Source organism: Pelophylax lessonae (assembly GCF_965119305.1).
Source record: "Pelophylax lessonae genome assembly, chromosome: 4".
Classification (NCBI taxonomy): Eukaryota; Metazoa; Chordata; class Amphibia; order Anura; family Ranidae; genus Pelophylax; species Pelophylax lessonae.
The window spans coordinates 194,081,323-194,106,901 of record NC_138771.1 but is presented as its reverse complement, the minus strand read 5'-3'; the positions used below and the strand labels follow the sequence as shown (position 1 = coordinate 194,106,901).

General features: G+C 47.3%; 1 protein-coding gene across 1 annotated transcript in view; it reads left to right on the top strand.

The window, feature by feature from the left end:
- NAMPT (nicotinamide phosphoribosyltransferase) overlaps positions 1 to 21,156 on the top strand; it is a 139,387-nt gene extending 118,231 nt beyond the window's left edge. Inside the window, exons 9-11 of the mRNA XM_082255986.1 lie at positions 8,964 to 9,104; positions 9,257 to 9,388; positions 20,499 to 21,156. Of these exons, the coding sequence (XP_082112112.1) occupies positions 8,964 to 9,104; positions 9,257 to 9,388; positions 20,499 to 20,612 (387 nt within the window). The 3' untranslated portion in view covers positions 20,613 to 21,156. The remainder of the gene's footprint in view (positions 1 to 8,963; positions 9,105 to 9,256; positions 9,389 to 20,498) is intronic.
- The last annotated feature ends 4,423 nt before the right edge of the window (positions 21,157 to 25,579 follow it).

The window sequence follows — 25,579 nt, the reverse complement described above, 5'->3', positions numbered from 1 at the left end:
GCGTCCACACACCCTGAGTGCTCTGATAGTGAGTATGATTCCTCTTTTACTACAGCTGCAAATGAAAACGCTGGTGGATGCATTGATTGTATCGGTGTGGGAAACTTTAAAAATTGAGGATTTGGCTGCGTTGGAGGCACTGGTCATCTTCGGTACCCAAAAATCCTCAAGTGGCCAGGGCTTTTCCTTTTCCTGCATATTTTGACAAAATTGTCGCGAGCAAGTGGGGTTGCCCAATACGCAATGTGGCGGTACCTAAGCTTTTCGCTAGACGGTACCCCTTTGAAGAGTCCCTGCTAAAGTGGAGGGTCCCTCCTGTGGTGGATTTTCTAGTCTCGAGGCTAAACAAATCCACTCTAATTCTGGTGGAGGAGTCTCTGGCTTCTAAGGACCCTTTCGAAAGGAAGGTGGAGACCTTGGTCTGGCACATGTTTACTATGGCTGGTTCAGTTCTTAGGCCGGTGTTCACCATTGCCTTGGTGTCCCTGACCTTGACGGAGTGAGCAAAGCTTTTGCGCCAGGATCTGGAGGGGGGGAATGGCATTTCCCCCCGCCTTTGCGGAGTTGCTGGACCAGTTGGTCCAGGGGCTACAGTTTGTGATGCCTCTGGATGCGGCTCCCTTAGTTTCTAGGATGTCTGTAACGGCAGTGGTCCTTTGGCGCATGATATGGCTGAAATGCTGGTCTGCGGACCAAGCTTCCAATAAGACCTTATCGGCTCTCCCCTTTGTGGGGGATTGCCTGTTTGGGCCTTCCCTGGATGAAATCATTAAGGGAGTCCCAGGTGGGAAGAACGCTCTCCCCCCACAGGCTTCCAGGGGCAAGGAGTCTCGTCGCAGACATGGTCCTTTTTTTCTTCTTTTTTTATCAGCTCATAAGCGACTTTTTCATGCCTCAGTGTCTCAAGACAAAGGATCCAAATTCGTCAGGAATGTGTCCGGAGGTTCCAAGAGGCCCTGGCCTGGCAAGCCGAGAGCAGGTCCTTCCAGACCTGCAGACAAGCCCTCTTCTGCCTGAAGCAGTGTCCTCACCTCGTATCTGGAGTGGGGGGACGTCTTTGTTTTTTCTGGACCTGTGAACCTCTCTGACTCAAGAGTGGGTCCACGAGTTGATTTGGTCCGGCTAGAAGATTGAGTTTCGGTCTTATCCTCCAGAGCGTTTTTTTCCTTCCGACCTGCATTTGTCCTCAGACAGCCCGCGTAGTCTCTTCGGGGCAGTACAAGACTTGCTACTGCAAGGGGTGATTGTCGGTTCCAATCTCGGAACGTTTTCGGGGGTTTTTCAAACCAGTTTGCAGTTCCCAGGAAGGGAGGAGAAGTTTGTCCAATCATGGACCCTAAAGCCCTGAACCGCTTTGTGCGGGTACAGAAGTTCCAGGTGGAGTCTATCCTTACGGTGGTGGCGTCCCTTCATCAAGGGGATCTTATGGCCTCTATCAAGGACTCTTACCTCCATATCCCGATATGTCGGGCATCAGTGCTTCCTTTGCTTTGCCATGGGCAAGGAACAAGGAATATCAATTTGTGGCGTTAACCTTTGGTCTCGCCTCAGCTCCTCTGGTATTCACAAAAGTGTTGGTCCCGGTGTTAGCATTGTTGTGACAACGGGGGATTGCGGTACTGGGGTACCTGGACGATCTTCTGCAAGCAGAGTCTCCAACTGCTCTAAAGGACAATCTGGACATCACTGTGCAGACTCTGCAGTAGTTTGGTTGGACATTGAATTTCCAGAAGTCTGCTCTGGTTTCGTCCACCAAGTTCGACTATCTGGGTCTGACTCTGAACCTGGCCTCAGCCATGGTTGATTCTTCCGCTGGACAAGCTTCAGGATGCCATTCAACTTCTGTTTTCCAGCACTCGGTAATCTCTCAGGACTTGCAGGCGTGTGCTGGGCCTGATGGTGTCAGCCTTTTTTGAGGGGGTTTCGTTTGCACAGTTCCACACAAGTCCTCTGCAGAGATTCTTGCCAAGTGGGACAAAAAACCGCAGTCTCTAGACAACCTGATTCTGCTGAGCCGGGGTACGAAAGAGTCCCTAATATGGTGGCTTCGCTGTCCAGCTCTTCGACAGGGAAAATCCTTCCTTTCCCCCCTGTACTGGATGATGGTCACCACGAATGCCAGCCTGTCCGGCTGGGGAGGTGTCTTGGGCACAGAATGTGCTCAGGGGGTTTGGACTCTGGAGGAGTCCAGACTACCGATCAATGTACTGGAACTTTGGGCAATCAGACTTTGTCTGGCCTATTGGGCGGTTCGCCTTCCAAGTGTGTCTGGTACAGATTTAATTGAGCAATGCCACAGCCGTGGCATTTGGCAATCACCAAGGGGCACAAAAAATGTCCTAGCGGCTCAGGAAGTAGCCGGCATTCTAAAGTGGGCGATAACGTTTCATTCCAGCTCTCTTCTGTACATATTCCAGGGGAGGAAAATTGGCAAGAGTATTACCTCAGTCGACAGGCCTTGGACCAGGGAGAATGGTCACTTCTTCTGGAGGTGTTTCATCAGCTGTGCCTCCAGTGGGGAACTCCCGAGGTGGACCTGTTGGCCTCTCGCCTCAACCGAAAGGTGCAGAGATTCATGGCAAGGTCTCGGGATCCTCTAGTCCACGCCACAGATGCACTGGTGACTCCTTGGGGCCAGTACCATCTGATATACGTCTTTCCCCCTCTAAAACTTCTGCTGAGACTTCGAAGGATCAAGGCAGAAGGGATTCCAGTCATCCTATTGGACCCAGACTGGCCTTGCCGGTCTTGGAATGCAGATCTAATTCAGGTGGTAGCTGATGTCCCTTGGCGACTCCTTCTCAGAGAAGACCTATTGGCCCAAGGGCCGATCTTCCATCCTGCTTTATGGTCGCTGACTTTAACGGCTTGGCTGTTGAAAGCCAGATGCTTAAGGATGGGGGGTTGTCTGACTCGGTGGTTCCCACACGGTTAAAAACTAGAAAATCTACCTCCTAGGAAGATTGATTGTGTCTGGAAGTCGTATATTGCGTGGTGTGAGTCTTTGGGGGCTTCTCCCCGTTCGTTCTCAGTGGCTCGATTTTTGGTGTTCCTCCCAAAGAGGTGTGGAACAGCGCCTGGCCTTGGGTACCATCAAGGGCCAGGTTTTGGCCTTGATGATTTTCTTTCAACCTCCTTTAGCTACGCATTCCTTGGTTTGCACCTTTGTTCAGGGGGTTCGCCACTTGGCTCCACCTGTGCGGTCTCCGTTGCCTCCATGGGATCTCAGTTTGGTACTGTTCTTCAGAAGCCGCCTTTCTAAATGATTCGCGAGATTCCTCTGCTTACATTGTCCCTTGCCAGTCATTCCTTCCTAAGGTTGTCTCTGGTTTCCATCTGAATGAAGACAGTGTGTTGCCCTCCCTGTGTCCTAAGCCTAAGCATCCGATGGAGGATTGCCTTGCATTCCCTGGATGTGGTTCAGGCGATCAGGGTGTACTTGGCGGCAACCTAATCATTTTAGGAATTTGGACTCACTTTTTGTCCTTACGGATGGACCTTGCAAGGACTTGGCTGCGTCTGCTGCGACAGTTTCCAGATGGATCAGACGGATGGTAGTGCAGGCCTCCTCAATCAAGGGTCGGGTTCCTCCTTTCCCTGTTGAGGTGCATTCTACACGGGTGCTTAGTGCCTCCTGGGCCTTCAGCTATCAAACGTCAGCGATGCAGGTTTGCAAAGGCGGCCACTTGGTCGTCTGTGCACACTTTCACAAAATTTTACAAGGTAGATGTGCCGGCATCTGCAGATGCTGCTTTTGGCCGCAAGGTTTTGCAGGCTGCTGTTTGAGAGGACTAGTCCTCTTTGAGGGTGTATGTGTTTCAGGTGAGCTCCAGTTGTTCCTGGTTGAGCTCCATGTTACCTGGTTGGCTAGGTTTGGCCTTTGGGAATTTTTGTCTGCTGTTTTTTTTTTTATTTTTTTTCTCCCCCCCCCACCCCTCATGTTTGGCACTGATTTGAGACGTCCAGATTGTCAAGATTCTGAAACGGTCAGTCAATGAACGAAAGAAAATTGGATTTTTGCCTTACCGTAAAATCCTTTTCTCTGATATTTGACGGACAAAGCACCCACCCCTCTGAGTTGGGTTATTTTTCTTCTGACACTGCAACGAAACTGAATGCCTACAGCAAAATGGGAGTACACCCCCTGGGACTGTAAATTTTTTTTTTTTTTCCTGCCTAGTGGCCTACTCCTGTAGGGTGCAGCATAACCCAATGGTCAAGAAGATTCTGGAGCTGTGTCCATCAATGAACATCAGAGAAAAGGGTTTTACGGTAAGACAAAAATCCAATTTTTGTCCCTCAGGGTCGACTGACAAGGGCTCGAAGCCTTTCAGGGCCTCTTCAGGAGGATCCAAACGAACCTGGTCTGGCAAGCCAAGATCGGGCTTCTCCAGACCCATGGACAAGGCTCCTTCAGCATGAAGGTGTGCTCTCACCCGTATCGGGGTGGGGGGGGGACGTCTGTTGGTTTCCGGATCTGTGGACTTCCCTGGTGCAAGACAAGTGGGTCTACGGAGTCATTCGGTCCAGCTACAAGATCACGTTTCACTCTTGTCCCCCAGCAAGGTTTTTTCCTTCCAACTTGCGCCTGTCCCCAGACTGTTTACAGGGTCTGTTTGGGGCAGTACAAGACATGTTCCTTCAAGGGGTGATTGTCCAGATTCAGACTTTGGAACGTTTTCACAGTCCCCAGAAAGGAAGGCAAGGTGCGTCCAATCCTGGACCTCAAGGCGCTCAACTGCTTTGTACAGAAGTCCAGAATGGAATCTTTTCGAACAGTGGGTGGCATCCCTGTCTCAGGGAGATTTCCTCGCCTCTATCGATATCAAGGATGCATATTCCAATATGTGCCATTTACCAGCGTTTTCTCCGCTTTGCTGTGGGAGAGGAGCATTACCTGTTTGTGGCGTATATTTTTGGTCTCACCTGTGCTCCTCGGGTCTTCACAAAAGTGTTAGCCTTGGTGCTAGCTTTGCTACACCAACAGAGGATCGCGGTACTGGGCTACTTGGACTATCTCCTTCTGCGAGCGGAGTCTCCCTCTGCTCTGGTGGAAAACCTGGAGATCACAATACGAACTCTGCAAGAGTTTGGCTGGATTCTGAATTTCAGAAGTCTTCTCTGGCTCATTCTACAAGGCTGAACTATCTGGCCCCAACTCTGAACTCGGCCATAGCCAGAGGGCTCTTTCCTCTGGATAAACTCCAGAATTTTCAGGTTGCAATTAGTTTCCTGCTGTCCAACAGATGGTCGTCCCTCCAGACTTGCATGCAGATGCTGGGCTATCGAGGCGGTTCCGTTTGCACTGTTCCATAGGAGGTCCCTGCAAAGAGATTCTGACCAAATGGGAGAAGACTTTGCAGTCTCTGGACAATCGGATCCGGCTGAGTCGGGAAATGCGGGAGTCCCTGATATGGTGGCGTCATTCTTCAGTGCTTTGACTGGGAAAATCCTTCCTCCCCTTGTATTGGACAGTGGTCACCACGGATGCCAGCCTGTCCAGCTTGGGAGGTGTCCTAGGCAGGCATTCTGCTCAGGGGATCTGGACGCTGGAAGAGTCCAGACTGCTGATCAATGTCTTGCAACTCCGAGTGATCAGACTATGTCTGGATCATTGGACGGATCGTCTTCAGGGTTGTCCAGTGCGCATTCAATAGGACAATGCCACGGCCGTGGCTTATGTCAATCACCAAGGAAGCACACAGTTTCCTGGTGGCTCTGAAAGTAGTCAGCATTCTAAGATGGGCAGAACGGTTCGTTATGGCCCTCTTCGCCAGACCCATTCCCTGGGTGGAAAACTGGCAGGCCGATTACCTCTGTCGGCAGGCGTTGGACCATAGGAAATGGTCCCTTCATATGGAGGGGTTTCATCAGTTGTGTCTCCTGGGGGGGGCATCCCCGAGGTGGGTCTGTTGGCGTACCCGGCTCATCAGAGAGGTGCAGAGTTTTGTAGCTCGGTGAAGGAATCCTCTTGCGGATGCCACACACGCTGGTAGCCCTGTAAGGTCAGTATCATTTTATTTACGGCATCCCTCTCAAGCTTCTGCCATGACTTTGACGTGGGATCGAGGCAGAACGAATTCCGATCATCTTAGTGGCTCCAGACTGGCCTTGCCGGGCTTTAGTACGCCAATCCGGTGTGGCTGGTTGCCAGCATTCCTTGGAAGCTTCCTCTCAGGGAGGATCTGCTGTCCCAAGGACCGATCTTCAATCCTGCTTTAGTCTCTGGCTTAGACAGCTTGGTTTTTGAACGCCAGGTGCTGAAGGATAGGGGGTTATCTGAATCTGTGATTTCGACACTGTTGAAAGCTAGGAAATCTACTTCTAGGAAGATCTACCATCGTACCTGGAAGACGTACAGTGCGTGGTGTGAGTCTCTTGGGGTTCATCCTTGCTCTTTTATCGGTGGCTCGGATCTTGACCTTCCTACAACGGGGGTTGCGCAGAAACTGGCCTTGAGTACATTCAAGGGTCAGGTGTTGGCTTTCGCAGTCGTCTTTCAATGGCCCTTGGCCACATACTCCTTGGTGCGTACTTTTCTTTAGGGAGTAAGGCACTTAACCCCTCCAGTGCGGTCTCTGTTGCCACCTTGGGACCTCAATTTCGTGCTCAGTCCTCCAGAAGCCTCCTTTTGAGAATCTTCGGGAGATTCCCCGGTTTAGGCTGTCCCGGTTAGTGGCCTTTTTGGGGGCTTTCACCTCTGCACGCAGGGTGTCGGAATTGGCGGCGTTACCTGTCGTTCACCTTACTTGGTGGTTCAGAGATGAGGTGGTTCTTCGCCCCTGTCCGTCGTTCCTTCCTCCAGGTTGTCTCTGATTTTAATTTAAATGAAGACATTGTGTTGCCCTCCCTGTGTCCCAGGCCAAAACATCCAAAGGAAATTGCTTTGCATGCCTTGGATGTTGCCTGGGCGATTATGGTGTACCTGGCAGCTACGGAGTCTTTTAGGAAATCAGACTCCCTATTTGTGCTCATGGATGGGCCTCGGAAAGGGATGTCCGCTTCCTCTGCAACCAATTCCAGATGGATCAGACAGATGGTAATTCAGGCCTATTCCATTATGGGTCAGGTTCCCTGCCAAGGCACACTCTCTACTTGGGCGCTCAATGCCTCCTGGGCCTTCCGTCAGGCATCAGTTACGCAGGTTTGCAAAGTGGCCACCTGGTCGTGGACACTTTAACAAAGTTCTATAAGGTGGCTGTGTTGGCATCTGTGGATGCTTCATTTGCAAGGGTTTGCAGGCTGCTGTTTAGAGGACCTGGTCTTCTTTGAGGGTGTTTTGTTTTTTCAGACGAGCTCCAGTTATTTTGGTTAAGCTCCTGTTCACCTAGTTGGCTATAGTTGGCCTTGGGGATTTATTTTTCGCTGTTACCACCCCTCATGTTTTAACACTGCTTTTGGACGTCCCAAATTAAAGATCAGGAGCTGTAAATGAACAAAAGAGAAAATGGGGATTTTTGACTTGCGGTAAAATTCATTTCTCTGATGTTCATTAACAGGCACAGCACCCACCCCTCTGTGGAGTTGTAATTCTCCTGACACTGCTTGTAACAATACTGAGTACCTATAGCAGAGAGAGGGAGTATACCTCCTGGGACTGCCCATAGACATAGCCAGACTTTTTTTTTTTTTTTCTACCTAGTGTCCTACTCCTGTAGGGGACAGCATAACCCAATGGTTAAGATTAGGAGCTGTGTCCATCAATGAACATCAGAGAAATGGATTTTACAGGAAGTCCAAAATCCATACGTGTGTGTGTATATGTATGTATGTATGTATGTATGTATGTGTATGTATATGTATATGTGTGTGTGTGTGTGTGTGTGTGTGTGTAATTTTCTAGCAAACAATACTGTTTTTAACTTGTAAACAACAAATGTTAGAAATGGACTTGGTCCTTAAGGGGTTAAATAAAATTGGGAGTTTTTGCCTAAATCCGTTTTCATTCTAGATACAGACAGTAGTCTGTTCAATTCATGCTGAAAATTTCTGAATTATCCCCTTTCAATGCAGCCACACTGGATGTTTCTTGATCCAAAGAAATATCCATACACCACTCTAGATGAGCAACTTGCTCTACGGCAACTCCAGCATATCAATGTAGAAAATCACTATTTCAGGCTTCAGAAAAAAAAATAATTTAAGGCGGCAGTAGGAATATACCGTATTTATCGGCGTATAACACGCACTTTTTTTCCCCTGAAAATATAGTGTAAACAGTGGGTGCGTGTTATACTTTGCAGTTAAGAAAAAAATCACTGCCAGCCCTTTTATAGATCCTTACTACATTATATCACTGTCATTGAAAAACGCTGCCTCTAAATACCTTGTTAGCTTCGTTCTTGCTGACTGCTCTCCTCCTCCCGGTCCTCCTCCTCTGAGTGTAGCTTCAGATTTGGTGGAGGAGAGCGATCACATGACCGGCCATTAAACGTCAAGAGCAGTCACATGACCGGCCATGAAAGAACGTAGCTACTGAGGTATTTAGAGGCAACGGTTTACAATAACAGTGACACATTGTAGGAAGTATCTATGGAAAGGGACTGGCAGTGATTTTGTTTTTACTTTAGAGTACGCTGTCAGGGCTGTCCCAGGAGACTGAGGGTCTCCTGGGAGTGCAGCGGGGCTGTGCAATGTAAAGGGGTCTTTGTAATAAAAGGAGGTATGTAGTGTGCATGGGGGGAACTGTGCAATGTATAGGGGGGCTGTTTAATGAAATGGGCAGTGTACTGTTTTTAAATATTTAAAATGTTTTTTTTCCTAAAACTTCCCTCTTAAAGTGAAGGTGCGTGTTATATGATAATAAATACGGTAGTTTTCTTTTTGTGCTGAACAACTTTCTGTAAGTGTTAGGACACAGAAGATCTATATCCCTCTTGTCCTGAAAGACCACTTACCGCCTTGAGTCGAGGTATCTGTGAAGACTTGGTTTTATAATAAAGGTTTCTTTTTCTCCTCTTTAGATTGTAGAAGGCATGAAGCAACATAAGTGGAGCATTGAGAATATTGCATTTGGATCTGGAGGGGCCCTGCTGCAGAAACTTACCAGAGACTTGTTAAATTGCTCATTTAAATGTAGCTATGTGGTGACCAATGGCCTTGGGGTATGTGTATATGATTTTGACACTTTAACACTTAACCCGCATAACCTCTATTACATCTAGTTTTTGCTGCCTTTGACTGAATGTTTCTGAAAAAAAATTGGGTGCAATGAAAATGTTTTCCTTTTTTTTTTTTTTTTTTTTTTTTCTGTTAGGTTAATGTATTTAAAGATCCTGTGGCAGACCCAAACAAAAGATCAAAGAAAGGGCGCTTATCTCTTCACAAAACTGCAAATTCATTTGTGACCCTTGAAGAAGGAAAGGGGGATCTAGAGGAATATGGCCCAGTAAGTAGATTACAAATATTTGAGCCTATAAGAGTCTCATCCTCGTTGTGGTATGTTCCATCCAGTATGTGCATAAAGTGATAACCAGAGAAGTGGTAATGGTCATAATCGATTCAAATAAAGCAAATTTTCTCTATCGTTCATTGAGAGACCCAGCTCCATATCTTCTTAGACTATTGGGTTATGCTCCTCCCATCAGGAATAGGACACTAGGCAGGAAAAGGCTTTACCATGCCTATGAGGCTGTCCCTGTAGGCATAACCCCACACACTCTGCTACAGCCCTTAGTTTGCTTCTGCCTAGTTTAGGAGTAGGACCTAGTAATTTTTATTTACTAGTTTAGAGATCCTGGAGAACTACTAGCAACAGCCAGCTTGGTTTTGGACTGGATAATCTAGATCCTTAAGGTCTCCCAGCCTGGCCAGCGAGCGTGAGCAGGTTATAATCCAGCACTAGGCCTCACCAGAGAGCCCCGATGGATGGGGTTGAGCCTGTGAGTGGACTGTCTTGCTGGGACATGACCTTAACGCCCGTGCACCCTGGCTGGCAGCATCCCCACCCCGGGTGGGAGGTGGTCTGTTCGGAATGGTGCCCACCTTGTATACCGTGGTTTGGTGAGTAATGCTGTTCCTACTTGGCTGATGCTTGGGGTGAGAGGTCTCCCGTATCAGAACGGTGCCTGCTTCCCTGCACTGGTGAGTACTGATACCCCATTGTCCCTGGAGACTTTTGGGGGGTTTGTGGGCCCACTCTTTGAGGATAGCAGGGCTGGTGGTCTCTGTAGGAATCCCCCTTCTGGCCGGCTTGGGGTTAATTCCCTCCCTTCCTGCCCCTGCTGAGGGCGCTGTATGGGGGGTACTTGGGGGGGTGCTCCATAGCTCTGAGGGGGTCTCACTGGGGTCCCCTGTGGTAGCCAGAATGCTTGTATGTGCTCTTTTTGGCACCGTTTAGAGCGGCCGCCATTTTAGGTGTGGGCAGGTCACTAAGCTCTGTGTATGGGCTGCAGCCATTTTATGATACTGCTCTAAATCCCAATCCGGCGCCATCTTGGATGAGGGCACATGCCTATTAAGGGCAAGCTACCATCTTCCCAGTGTCTTTTTACATAGTTTTTATAGGCACCTTTTTCTGTGGCTCGAGGGCTGGGCCTCTAGAGGCATAATGTCATTTCTTCACACATCTTAGAGAGCAGCGATGGTGGCAAGTACTGACAGCCTGGGGGATTTTTACCTGTGCCTAAGCCATTTTTCTGAAAAAATGATTTTTTTCTTGTGGCTATTGTCAGGGGCTCTTATCAGTTAGTGCAGGCTGTGTGGGGGGGGGACCACCGATTTAGCGTCCCTTTTCATTTATATGGCAAAAATGGACTCCCGGGACAACAAATTCCCTGCAGACCTGGTGGGGGCTTCAGATACCCCTGATCCCTCTTCCATGGCCTCATCTGCTGCTCTTGCGACTTTAGTGTCCGAGGTGGATCTGCTGATGTCGGAACACTCTTCCAAAAAACAGCCTGTGCCCTCCGTCCACAGATTCTGAGCCCGAATTGGTTGCCACTGACGGTCACTCCTGAGGGGTCCCGGTCCTCTGCTTCTGAGGGGGAGGAGGAATCTTCCTCCTCTGTAGCGTGGGAACGCGCCACGGTGGATGCTCACATTAGGGCCATAAAAGAAACCACAATCTTGACGATGAGCCATCTCAGTCAAGTAAGCGGGCTGCGTTCGGGTTCCGCAGGCCCTATTAGTCAGGTCCGATTTTTTCCCTGCCCTGAGGAATTTCACGAAATTATGAATGACCAGTGGCGGCGCATTAAACATATGCTGGTGGTGCCTAAGCGTTTTTCCCACCGCTATCCCTTTTTGGAGGCCGTGGACAAACGTTGAACGGTGTCCCCTAAAGTGGATCACACTGTGACTAGGCTAAATAAATCCACCTTGATGCCAGTGGAGGATTCCCCGGTGTTCAGGGATCCGGCTGATGGGCGCGTGGAGGTGGTTTCCCGCCACATTTACCTGGTGGCGGGTTCCCTGCTACAACCGGTGATGGCCTCTCACGGCATGGTCCAAGGTGTTTCGGAGCACCCTGGTGGTGGAGTCGGCCTCTCCGACTGTCCTTGACATGGTGGATCAGATCACCCAGACTGGGATGTACCTGTGTGACGAGGCACCGTTAGGCGCCCGATTGTCCACGGTCAGGGTCGCAATCTGCCGCATTACCTGGTTAAAAAGCTGGTCGGCTGACCGAGCTTCCAAAAAGACGGTGTCTGATGTTCCCTATGTGGGGAGTTGTCTTTTTTGGGGATACTCTGGATGAGTTGATTAAGGGGCTCACAGGAGGTAAGAGTACTCTGTTGCCCCAGGTCACTAAGGGTAAGTCCTCCCGCTTGCGGCAGGGGCCTTCCTTCAAAACTCAGCGTAGTTCCTTTCGTGCCTTCGGGGTTCAGGATAAGGGTAAACGCTTCCAGTGGCCACAAGAAGCCATGGTCAGGTAAGCCTAAGACCGGTCAGTCTGGATTGGCGGCCCAGTCCACCTCTTCCTGAAGGGACGCCCTCACCCGTTGGGGTGAGGGGACGTCTGCGTTGCTTTCAGGAACCCTGGTTGTCCAGTATTCAGGACAGGTGGGTTCATGAGCGGATTCGTTCAGGGTACAAGATAGTTTCGATCTCGCCCCGCAGACAGGTTCTTCCCGTCCAATCTCCAGCTGACTCCCGATCGTCTCAGGGATCTCATGGGGTCGGTGCACGATCTGCTTGCCCAAGGAGTCATTGTACCCGTTCCTTCACAAGACAGGTTTCGTGGGTTTTACTCCAACCTGTTCACGGTGCCCAGAAAGGAGGGCAAGGTGCGTCCGATTCTGCACCTGAAATCTCTGAACTGCTTTGTATGGGTACAAAAGTTCAAGATGGAATCCATCCAGTCGGTGGTGGAGTCATTGAGTCCCGGGGACTTCCTGGCCTCCATCGATTTGAAGGATGCGTATCTGCACATCCCTATATACGAGGGTCATCAGGGATATCTCCGCTTCGCAGTGGCTAGGGAGCACTACCAGTTAGTGGCGTTGCCTTTCGGTCTCGCTTCGGCTCCCAGGGTTTTCACCAAGGTGTTGGCTCCTGTTCTAGCTTTGCTGCGTTTAAAGGGCATTGCGGTCCTCGGTTACCTGGACGACCTTTTGTTAAGGTCGAGCTCTTGTGTGACTTTGACGAGCGATCTGGCCGTGACGGTTCAAACGCTCCAGGAGTTCGGCTGGACCATCAATTTTCAGAAGTCGGCACTGACTCCTTCAGCTCGTCTTCAGTACCTGGGAATGGTCCTGGACTCTGCTCAGGCAGGAGTTTTTTATTCCAGAGGACAAACTCTGGACCCTGCGGGACGAGATCAGGGCCCTCAGGGACAACTATCTCTCCTCTTTGCAGACCTGCATGCGGTCTCTGGGTCAGATGGTTTCGGCCTTCAAAGCCGTCCCGTTTGCTCAATTTCACACCAGAACTCGGAGCAAGCGTAGATCCTGGCCAGGTGGACAGAACGCCTCAGTCCTTGGACAGGAGGATTTCTCTGAGTCGCCAAGTACGGTCGGATCTCTTGTGGTGGCTCCGGTCGCTGCCCTTGACGCAGGGCCAGACCTTCTGGCCTCTGCTGTTGACGATACTCACCACGGATGCCAGCCTGTCAGGCTGGGGAGGAGTTCTGGGCTCGCTTTGTGTGTCCTTGGATGCGGCCCCCCTTGTAGCCAGGGTGTCTGCAGTGGGGATTGCCATTAGACTCGTAGTGTGGTAAAAAGCTGGTCGGCAGACCAGGCTTCCAAGAAGGCCTTGACTGATCTTCCCTTTACGGGAGAGGTTGTTTGGGTCCTCTCTGGATGAACTGATCAAAGGTCTTACGGGTGGGAAGAGTGTCCCTCAATCCTCTAAGGGCAAGGCGCCACGTCCTAGATGTTCCTTCACTGCTCATAGACGGCTTTTTCGTACCTCCGGGTCGCAAGAAAAAAAAGCCGTTCAGGTCTTCTGGGGGTTCCAAGAAGCCATGGTCAGGTAAATCAAAGACCGGCCAGTCTGGTTCTGCAGACAAATCCTCGTCTGCATGAAGGGGCGCCCTCACCCGCTCGTGGGGGGGGGGGGGGGACATCTTTGCTTCTTTCCAGAACCATGGACTGCCTTGATTCAGTACAAATGGGTTCACAAACTGATCCAATCAGGGTAAAAGATCGAATTCCGGTCTCAACCTTCGGACAGGTTCTTCCCGTCCAATCTTCATCTATCTTCAGACGGTTAAGGGATCTACGAGAGGCGGTACAAGATCTGCTTGCACAAAGGGTGATTGTGCCAGTTCCCTCTCACAGGGTTCATACGGTCATGAAAATCCTGGAAAAGTCATGGGATTTTGACATGACACTTTCCAGGCCTGGAAAAGTTATGGAAAATGAGTAAACCCCACTAAGTTTTGGAAAAGTCATGGAATTTGTGCAACTATTTAATTTTAGAAAATGTCTCCGGGCCCCCTGTATTCTGTGGGAGCGGGGGACAGTAAGTGGACTATTTTCTCTGTTTCGGGTTTAGGCGGATTAATCGGCTGCAGCGCGCTGCACAGCTGAAGCCTGGTCACTGGCCTCTTCAATATGAACAGACCGTGACAGGTTAGGAACTCTGCGGCGGATTGATCCGCTTAAACCTGAAACCAAGAAATAGTGCCCTTACTGTCCCCGCTCCCAGGGGCGTACCAGCGGGGGGGGGGGGAGGCGCACTGGGGGGTGTCAGCCGGGCCTCCCGCATCGCCGCACTGGGGGGGTGTCAGGCCGGTGTCCGCCGGGCCGCCCGTATCGCCGCACTGGGGGGTTTCAGGCCGGTGTCCGCTGGGCCGCCCGCATCGCTGCCGCACTGGGGGGTATTAGGCCGGTTTCCGCCGGGCCGCCCGCATCTCCTTGTGAAGAAGGCAGCTGCAGCGGCAGGAAGAAGGTCAGTGAGAGTGTCTGAGCAGCCTTGTTTTGTGTGCTGGATAGGAGAGGGATGGGGCAGCTGCATAGAGATGAATTGAACTTTCTATATTCCTCCTGTTGTCGCTGAATGCTTGTTACTCCTCCTCCTCAGCGGCTGCAGGAGGAATATGGAAAGTTCAATTCATCTATATGCAGCTGCCCCATACCCCTACTATACAACTTCCTTTGCTGGCCCCCCTCAGTGCTCTTTAGCCCCCCCCATGCTCTTTAACCCCCACCCCTCAGTGCTATTAACCGCCCCCTCAGTGCTCTTTAGCCCCCCCCCCCCCGTGTTCTTTAGCGCCCCCCCCCCCCCCGGTGCTCTTCAGCTACCCACAGTGCTTTTCATTTCCCGCCCCCCATGCTCTCTGGCTCCCCCAGTGCTCTCCACCCCCCGGTGCTCCCTGTCTCTCCTCTCAGTGATGTCCAGTTCCCCCCCAGACAGTGTTCTTCAGTTCCCTCCCCCTGTGCTCTCCACCCCCCTGGTTTTCCCTGCTTCCCCCCCCCAGTGCCTTCCAACCCCCCTGCAATGCTTTCCAAACCCCCCTTAAGTCTCTCCAGTCCCCCCCCCCCCCCCTCCGTGCCATTCTGCTCCTCCAGTGCTGTCTGCTTCCCCAGTGCTGTCTGCTTCCCCAGTGCTCTCTGCTTCCCCAGTGCTCTCTGCTTCCCCTCCCCTGTGCTCTCTGCTTCCCCTCCCCTGTGCTCTCTGCTTCCCCTCCCCTGTGCTCTCTGCTTCCCCTCCCCTGTGCTCTCTGCTTCCCCTCCCCTGTGCTCTCTGCTTCCCCTCCCCTGTGCTCTCTGCTTCCCCCTCCCCTGTGCTCTCTGCTTCCCCCTCCCCTGTGCTCTCTGCTTCCCCCTCCCCTGTGCTCTCTGCTTCCCCCTCCCCTGTGCTCTCTGCTTCCCCCTCCCCTGTGCTCTCTGCTTCCCCCTCCCCTGTGCTCTCTGCTTCCCCCTCCCCTGTGCTCTCTGCTTCCCCCTCCCCTGTGCTCTCTGCTTCCCCCTCCCCTGTGCTCTCTGCTTCCCCCTCCCCTGTGCTCTCTGCTTCCCCCTCCCCTGTGCTCTCTGCTTCCCCCTCCCCTGTGCTCTCTGCTTCCCCCTCCCCTGTGCTCTCTGCTTCCCCCTCCCCTGTGCTCTCTGCTTCCCCTCCCCTGTGCTCTTGTATCATGTCCGCAGTCTCTGACCATCTCTTGTATCATGTCTGCAGTCTCTGACCATCTCTTGTATCATGTCTGCAGTCTCTGACCATCTCTTGTATCATGTCCGCAGTCTCTGACCATCTCTTGTACCATGTCCGCAGTCTCTGACCATCTCTTGTACCATGTCCGCAGTCTCTGACCATCTCTTGTACCATGTCCGCAGTCTCTGACCATCTCTTGTACCATGTCCGCAGTCTCTGACCATCTCTTGTACCATGTCCGCAGTCTCTGACCATCTCTTGTACCATGTCCGCAGCCTTTGACCATCTCCTGTATCATGTCCGCAGCCTTTGACCACCTCCTGTATCATGTCCACAGCCCCACACTTTTTTCCCCAGGACTTGACCCCTGAGTATAGACCAGAGTAAGCGCCGCATTTGTGCATCTGTGCCATCCATACCAGTCCACCTGCACCTCCATGACTGTGGCTTGGGCCTAAAGAGTAAGCGCCACATTTGGTGCATCTGACTGTGCCATCCATACCAGTCTGGCTGCAGCTTCATCATGACTGCCTGAACTGAAGTTTTATCCCCAAGCAGGAGCGGCCATTAATCTTTTCTCCAGTTACAGTATATTGGTCAAATTACAAGTTAACTTTATGGGGGTAACACAGTTTCAGCTAAAGTTAGTAGCAATGCCAGGGAAATGCAGCTTTAAAATGTATGGCTTTATGATGAAAAGTATGAGAGGTGGCTGGCGAAAGATCAGGACCCGGAACGTGCTAAATATACAGTGTGTCATAAAACGTTTGACATTTCAAACATGGGAGAGGCAGCGCTGTCTAGCCATGCTAAAGGTGCAACACACCAGTCTGCTGCTGCGTGTTCGACAGCTTACAATCCGATCACTGGCTTTTTCACCCGTGCGCCTGAAGTGAAACCGGCCCCCAGCTGCGGCAGCGGTGCTTCCATCTCATCCACTGTAAAACAAGGGACCATTTTGAGTCGCGCTGTATCCAGAAACAAAACCCTAACTGCAGAGGTACTGTTCACTACAAAGCTTGTCATTTATTTTAGTAAAAATATGCTGGGTGTGACATGGATTTTCTTCTTATTTAACATGTTTACATAGACATTTCATGAAACTTTAGGTCATGAATATTTACGTGAAGTCATGGAATTTTATTGGTAAAAATGTGTATGAACCCTGCTCTCAGGAAAGCTTTTGAGGGTTTTATTCAAACCTGTTTACTGTGCCCAGAAAAGAGGGCAAGGTGCATCCAATCCTGGATTTTTCGGATGGAATCTATCCGCAAGGTAATGGAGTCCCTACACCAGGGAGACTTCTTAGCCTCCATAGATCTCAAGGACGCATATCTACACATCCCCTATCTACGCTGGGCATTAGTGGTTTATTCGCTTTGCCGTAGCAGAGGAGCATTATCAACTCGTGGCGTTACCCTTTGGTCTCGCCTCCGCCCCCAGGGTTTTTACCAAGGTACTGGCCCCAGTGTTGACATTGCTGCACCAACAGGGATTGTGGTACTGGAGTATCTGGACAATCTCCTATTGAGAGTAGACTCTCATTCAGCCCTGTTGGGCGATCTGTTGATCACTGTCAGAACCCTGCAAGATTTCGGGTGGAAATAACAATTTCAAGAAATCCGCCCTGATACCTTCATTGATACTGGACTTTGGATAGCTGGGCCTGACTCTGGATTGAGCTTTGGAGAGGGTCTTTCTACCCCTGGCCAAGCTGCAGAAGTTGCAGGGGGAGATTTGGTTGCTGTTGGCAAACAAACTGTTCCCTTTCGGATTTGCATGCGGGCTTTGGGTCTGATGGTATCAACCTTCAAGGTGATTCCATTTGCTCAGTTCAACATGAGACCTTAACAAAGGGAGATTCTTGTCTATTGGAACAAGGATCCGAAGTCCTTGGACAATTTGATTCAGCTGAGCCACAACACAGTCTGCTCTATTGTGGTGGCTTCAGTCACCAGCACTATGCCCGGGCAAGTCTTTCCTGCCGCTGTTTTGGACAGTGGTGACCACGGATGTCGGGCTAGTGCAGGGTGCTGGGAAAGCTCTGTGCCCAGGGAACCTGGACAGTGGAAGAGCCAAAACTACCGATCAATTTTTGGAGCTCAGAGCAATAAAGCTTTGTCTGAGCCAATGGACGACTTGTTTGCGAGATTGTCCGGTTTGGATTCAATCGGACAATGCCACGGCTGTGGCTTGCATCAATCAGGGGGGCACCAAGAGTGTCTTAGCAGCCAGGGAGGTGGCTGAGATTCTGGCTTGGGTGGGAAAGTTTGTTCCATCCCTCTCTGCTGTACACATCCAAGTTGTAGAGAACTGGCAAGCGGATTACCTGAGTCATCAGGTGTTGGATCGAGGGGAATGGTCCCTACATCCAGAGGTCTTTCATCTCCTGTGTGTCTGGTGGGGGACTCCGGGGTCAATCTGTTTGCTTCTCGTTTCAACAGGAAGGTTCTGAGGTTCGTAGCCAGGTCTCGGGATCCTCCTGGCCTGACGCCACAGATGCACTGGTGGCTCCTTGGGGTCGGTATTGGCTGATTTAACGAATTTAAAAGGGTAAAGAACATTGTCTAGGTATTGGCTGATTTATGCCTTTCCTTCCCAGTTCCCTCCCAGGATAGAGGTGGAAGGGATTCCAGTCGTTCTGGTGGCACCAGACTGGCCTCGCAGTTCTTGGTACACAGACCTGGTAAGGTTGGTCGACGATGCTCCTTGGAGACTCCCCCCCCCCCCTCAGGGAGGATCTGCTGTCTCAAGGGCCGATCTTCCATCCTGCTTTAGTCATTGGCTTTAACAGCTTGGCTGTTGAAAGCCATATGTTGAGAGATGAGGTCTTACTGACTCTGTGATTCCTACACTATTGAAGGCCAGAAAATTGACTTCCAGAAAGATCTATCATATGTGGAAATCATACATTTCATGGTGTGGATCATTGAAGGTGCACCCTCACTTGTTTTCAGTAGCTAGGGTTTTGGCCTTTCTGCAAAAAGGGGTTGAACAGCGGTTGGCTTTAGGCACTATCAAAGGCCAAGTGCTTTGGCTATATATGTCCGCCCGTTAGCTAAGCATGCCTTAATTCGCACTTTCATACAGGGAGTGCGCCATATGGCTCCCACGAGATGGCCCCCGCTACCTCCGTGGGATCTGAATTTGGTATTGTCATTTCTTCAAAAGCCTCCTTTTAAGAACATTCGGAGATTTCTCTGCTTTCATTGTCTCAGAAGGTTGCCTTTTTAATGGCTATCACTTCTGCCAACAGAGTGTCTGCATTGGCAGCGTTGTCCTGCCGCTCACATTTTTGGCAGTCCATAAAGATAAGGTGGTACTCCCAACCTAATCAGCCTTTTTCTTCCGAAGGTGGTTTCTGATTTTCATTTGAATGAAGACATTGTGCTGCCTTCACTTTGGCCCAAGCATCCCAAGGAAATTGCCTTGCATTCTTTGGATGTGGTTTGGGCGATCAGGGTTTAACTGGCGGCCACTGAGTCTTTCAGAAAATGGATGCTCTTTTTGTCCTTACTGAGGGACCTCATAAAGGATTGCCTGCGTCTGCTGCGACCATATCCAGATGGATCAGCTAGACTGTTCAGGCTTATTCACTAAAGGGTCAGGTTCCTCCTTTTCCGAGGCGCCGCGGCCACTCGCTATCTCCCGCAAGAGAGGTAGAAAGACGGCTGATGTAAACACAGCCGTCTGTCAGTCTCACTGAAGTAGGCACAGAGGCTATGCGATCCTGCTATATAGGATCACATGTCTCTGGTTACGTCACTAGCCACGCCCCCTAACAGTTAGAATCACACCCCTAGGGACACACTTAACCCCTTGATCACCAATAGTTAACCCCTTCCCTGCCAGTGTCATTTTTACAGTAACAGTGCATATATATAGCACTGATTACTGTAATAATGTCACTGGTACCCCCAAAAGTGTCAAATGTCAGTCAGGGGTCCGATCTGTCCACCGCAATGTCTCAGTCCCGCAAAAAAAAATCTCAGATTGCCGCCATTACTAGTTTAAAAAAAAAAAACAATAAAAATTACAAATCTTTCCCGTAGTTAGTAAATGCAATAACTTTTGCGCAAACCAATGAAAATACGCTTATTGTGGTTTTTTTTTTTTTTTTTTTTTTTTAACAAAAATATGTAGCAGAAAAGAAATTGGCCTAAAATGTTAAATTTTGATTTTTACATTTTTGAGAATTTCATATAAAATGTGAAAATATAATTTTTTCAAAATTGTCGCTCCTTTTTTTTTTGTTTTATAGCGCAAAAAATAAAAATCTCACAGGTGATCAAATACCACGAAAAGAAAGCTGTTTGTGGAGAAAAAAAGGACGTCAATTTCATTTGGGTACAGCCTCGCACGACCACGCAATTGTCTGTTAAATTCACGCAGTGCCAAATCGCAAAATAGGGCCTGGTCCTTGATCAGCCAAATCTTTCCGGGGCTGAATTGGTTAATACCATAAATAACATCAACATAACATGATTTTTTTATTTTTTTTAACTCCAGGAGTATGTAATGAAGTTGGAAATTCTAGATAAATTCTTAAAATGCATTACAATTTAACTAAATCCATTCGATTTGTCGACTAAAATGTACTGCAAATTTTCGACTAAAGATAACTGAAATGCCACATTTTAGTTTTAGTCCCATTTTAGTCAAGACTAATGCCTCGTACACACGCAACGATTATCGGCCGACCGATCGTCCGACTTTTGTCCAGAGTGGACTATGCTTGGCCTTTAACCATCTGTGGCTGCAGCAATCCACATACTATGATTTATTGAATGAACAGATACAAATAAGCCTTGAACATCTTTGTGTACGAAGACTACACCCAATATATGGGTAGTCTGGCCCTTTGTTCATGAAATCTGTGTAGTTAAAATTGTGCTGAACTGCCAAGTTTTTGTTGTATGAAGGATGTCCTATTAACACTGATTTTTTTTTTTTTTTTTTTTTAACAGGATCTTCTCCACACAGTGTTCAAGAACGGGAAGATAATTGCATGTTACTCGTTTGATGATGTAAGAAGTAACGCAGGACTGAAAAACCGAGAGCTGGAAGAAGAGATTCACTAGATTATCATGTCTATCATTTGTATGTAAATCGTAAACCTGTTTCACTGTACAAAGCTGTGTGTTTATTTTTGTGTTGCCATTTTTAATACCAATTTAATCAACGTTAACTGAAATAATTTGTTCTGGATGCCAATATTAGAGAATTTTGGGGACATGCACCAAATGAAGTTTCAAATGGGCTTCATTCTCCATATCTACTATACATACATACTTTTTATACAATGGAAAACTAAGCTATATTTAATCTTGGTGGTTACAGGTCTGTGCTTGCCTGTGCAAGCACAGATTTAGAAAATGCTGCTTGGAAAACTAGTTTATCGTGTTTCACTTTAATCAGATGGATCCAAGTCAGAGTGAGAATGGAAATCTTTTTTATATATTTCTATCATCTCATTTAAATATATTTTATAAGCTACTCTAACTGTATCCAGCTGCAAAATAGTTTTATCATTTGCCTTATTTCACTAGCACTAATTTCCAAGTGTTTCTTATGAAAGCAAATGTTGGCCTTTGCGTGGCAAATATGATTAAACATTCTATTACTCTGTGTATAGTATAACGCACTCTGCGTCATGTACATGTCACAAAAGAACAATGTATTAGCGGAGGATATTGGATAATCAAGTTACTACTGTTCAGTGTAATTCAGGTTTCATGCATTTGCCATTCAGCTACCCTCTACTCATTGGCAGTGTAAAGCATTATTATACTTTACTTTTTATCGTCATTGTGAGTTATTTTACTGAAAAAGCCAAAGACTAATTTTCAATTCAATTGTCAAGTGAAATGTTAAAAGAATTCTGCTAAATGATTTGCATTTAAAGTGAACAATTTAGAATTTGAAATATGGTTGTTGCCATTGTTTTGTTTGCAAGTTCTGAGGCCCTTATTTGCTTTATCCTTTGACTACTTTGCCAATTGGAATATCACTGATGCAGTTGGGAGTCAAGATGGCAACGTAAGCAGAAGGACGATAATTCTGACGTTTGCACCTTTCTGCGCTGTCTTTGTAGAGATGACTATCTTGGTAGAGGTGGGGATTTGCTTCTTTCTGCCTCCACTCTCCCGTTTGACTAGAGTAATGATCAAAAGGTGGGGAAAGAGTACATCCACAGAACAAATCAGTAAGAAATATGGAGATTTTCCCTTTTATTCATTAAACGTTTGAAAGCAAAGTCCACCATTGTGACCATGTGTCATGTTACAACCCATATTTAGGGTGTAATGCGGTATGTAAACCACAAAATTGCACCCGCAGTGCACTATGCAGTTGCAGTGCTATGCAAGCTTCAATGCAATCATTCAATATGTGTAATCTTATTTTATCAATGTGGGTGCATTTATTAGTTATGAGGGCAAAAAAGGACTGTGCCTTTAACCCACTTGCTGCCACCGATGTAAGGCTTATTGGCAGCAGCACAGATTTTTAGCCCTCAATGTGATGGCAATAAAGTTAAGTAAAAAAAAAAAGTAAAGTAACACCACCCAAAGAAACATTTTAAAGCCCCCTCCCCCAAGTACATGTACATAAGAAACTCTTCAGGTGTGCCTACGTACAAAAGCAATGATTGTGTTACACACAAGGCATTGTCACGCATCCTGGAGCGAGAGCAAAAATTCTATGGCCGTCATACATGGTTAACTCTACACAGGAGGACCTTTTTTAAAGGCTTTTCAAGTGTCGCCTATGGATAAATATGTACCAAAGTTAGTCGCTGCTTCACAGATACACACAATTTTAGATATAACCAAAAAAATAGTGCTCTGTTTTAAAATGTACAACAAAAAAAAAAAATAACTTATCAATACAAAAATAACTTATCAATACAAAAAAGTGTAATATACTGTAAATAAAGTGCAAGGTTATAAAAGTGCAAAAATATAGATTTTAGGGCTTGATGTTTTTGGTTATCTTTTTACACAAAGCAACCTCCGGGGAGTTTTGACTAATTTGTGGGCCTAAAACATGCACTTTAACAAGAGTTTAATCCGGAAATTTCACCAGACAAAATGTTGTAAAATTAGTTCTTTGGCTCACCAATGCCACAGGAATCTTCTGGAATTTGTACTGCCTTTTGAACTCTAACCATTGAATTTGCATCTAGTATAATGTGTATGTCATGTGCAAATGCAAGTCACCTTAAAATATAGTTGTAGTCATGGGTCCATATTCTCAAAAACTGATTTGTAGAGCTGGTTTAGACTTCTGGGATCGGTTTTGATATACAGATCTATATTATTATACAGTATGCTTTTCTTTCTTGGAATAAGTAATGTTACCTCAAAAAAAAAAAATGTATAGCGAAGACTGAATAATTTTCATTCAGCTTGAGAATATGGACTTTGGACTTCAGTCATAAATAATTGTGTTTTTGTGTGTGCTTTTAATCTACATTTTGGCATTTTGATATGTTTTTCTATTAAAATAGATTCTATTTTCTTTGTTTAATTTAATGGACACCTAGTCTGCCGCCTTGTATTTTTCTTCTTTTAAGTGGAAGCAAGCTTCTTCAGTGTCTAAGATGCTTGCTGTAGCATCTATAGCAATCATTGTGGAAGGGGTAAATATGTTTTTGAAATGAGATGATTGACCAAAACACAACTCTCAAGCAAGGTATACAACAATATAACCCACTGAGTGGTTAGAGATCTTTTGTTTTCTCATTAAGTGAGGTGAGCACTATTTCTTGGGTAATTACACATAGGGATGCAGTAATCTAGGTTCCTATCTTAATACAGCGCTTCCACTGTAAATTGTAGCAATGAGTGAAAATGGCCATTAACTTTCTAAGCATCTGGCTATGTGACTGCAAGCGGGTAAATGCACAGATAAACTACATAGATGGAAGATATTTTTCCTTTCATTGGATATTTATTTCTGTCCAGAGCCCCAATAGTTGCACAGCTGCATTACACACCCAGGTGGACGGACAGCAAAAGAGCAGCAACAGACTAATGTTTACACCACACACCTGACTGACTCATAGTCCTGCTCCTCCATCTCGGCGTCTAAGCTCTGCTGTAGAGAGGATTGCTAAATGCTGGTATGAAGTCAAATTCAACAAATTACATTTGATAAAAATAAATGTAGAGTATTTGTATTTTTAGGTCTGCCAGGATTTGCAAGGTAATAGGAAAAGGCACAGTATCTGTGATGGCATAATGAGACAAAATACCACTTTAGCTTATGACTGCACATACTGTTATTTCACTATAGCTTTCTTCAACCAATGCAGTTTATTATGAATTTTAATCACAGGAGGGTAAACCTTTAAAAGGGTAACTCCCACTTCCGTAAAACTGTATGATTAGTTCAGGCACAAGTCACCCTTCCTGGCTCTACAACCAGCTGTTCCTTTTTTTTTTTTTTTTTTAAGACAAGCAATATTAAAGTGACTTTCTTGTATATGGGTGTTCTCTTACAGTTGGTGTGCCAACAGTCTGTCAACTTGGGTTTTAAGTCATTTTACCATTTGTCTGCAGCCAGATATTCCTATTCCATATTTCCTAGAACTGCTAAACCATTCAGCTGTTGTATCCTTTTATACCAAATACAATGTCTTGATCATGTCATTCAATTGTTGTAATAAGGAACTGCGAACTGACCATATGACTATACACCCCCCCCCCCCCCTTAGACCTAGGGGATTTTAACACAATGTAATGTAAGGTTCTGCCAAGTGGGCAGTGAATCTGCAGTGCGATTTGATAAAATCCTTGCAATATAATGAACACAAGTGGTTATCCTTCTTTTTTTTTTTTTTTTTAACACCTATTCAAGGTGGTGGTATATTAGCATCATTTGCAAGTCTGACCTTTTTATGTTCTCTAAAGTGTTTTGAAATGCAAAGGTTTGCATTCATCTGCAGTTTACACGGGTAAACCCATGTAATGTCTGTGTTAAAGCAGTGTTCTGTTCCAGCTGGAGAGAAAAAAAAATTGGGTCAACAGCTACAAATACTGTAGCTGCTGACTTTTAATATATAGATACCTACCTGTCCAGGGAGCCCGCAATGTCAGCACCCCAGCTGGTTTTCGGATCAGCTGCCACCGCCATTCGTTCTAAAGCTTCACAGCCAGTTCCCTACTGTGCGTGTGCTAAGCGTGCTGCGCATTCGAACTGGCTCGGCAGCAGGGGAAGATGGAGGGGGCCTAACTTCTGAGGGACAGCGCCGTGGTCAAACAGGTACGCGCCCCCCCCCCCCCCCCCCCCGAAAGGTGCCAAATGTAGCACCAGAGGAGGGGAGGAAGCAGATGGGTGGAACTTCGCTTTAAGTTTAAATTGCTGAAACTGCGTTTTAATGTGGTCGGAGAAATGTAAGCTTTTTTTCAACAGGACAACCACACTGTCTTGAGGCACAAGAGACACCTTTGGTTAGTTCTAGGACCTTTTCAGTCAATTTGTTCTTGGTTCAACAGTTTTTTTTTTTTTTTTGTCAGTTGGGTCTTGCATTCACAATACATACACATTTATGGGAATGCAAAACCTACTTGAAGCAAGTCAAAAGCCACCAATGAGTTCTGTCATTGACACAGATCTTCTCTCATTACAAAATGAGTGAGATCTGAGTGAAGTGGATTGTGGATCTGTGCCTACCATATACACATGTGAATATCTAGTGGGGACATTTTTTTACTAGTCTGTTTCCTGTTAACCATTTAATATAGCTATTTGACTGCAGATTTATGTTCTTTTGGGGCTTGTATAGAATATCCCCTGCATTGGTGGATTTTAGGCATGGGTTCCTTGTAGAGCTTGTATACTGCCAAGTTGTAAAAAAAAAAAAAAAGATAAATTATAAATTCCCTTTCTGATATTTTTATATGTAAAACCATATAAATTGTAGTAGAAGTGCACTGCTTCTCCTTTTTTATGTATTATGATTTAAATGATTCACTTGTCTAGATACAGGCACGTACTGAAGGTTGTGTACATAATGTATTTTATGTATTTTAAATCTGGTTTT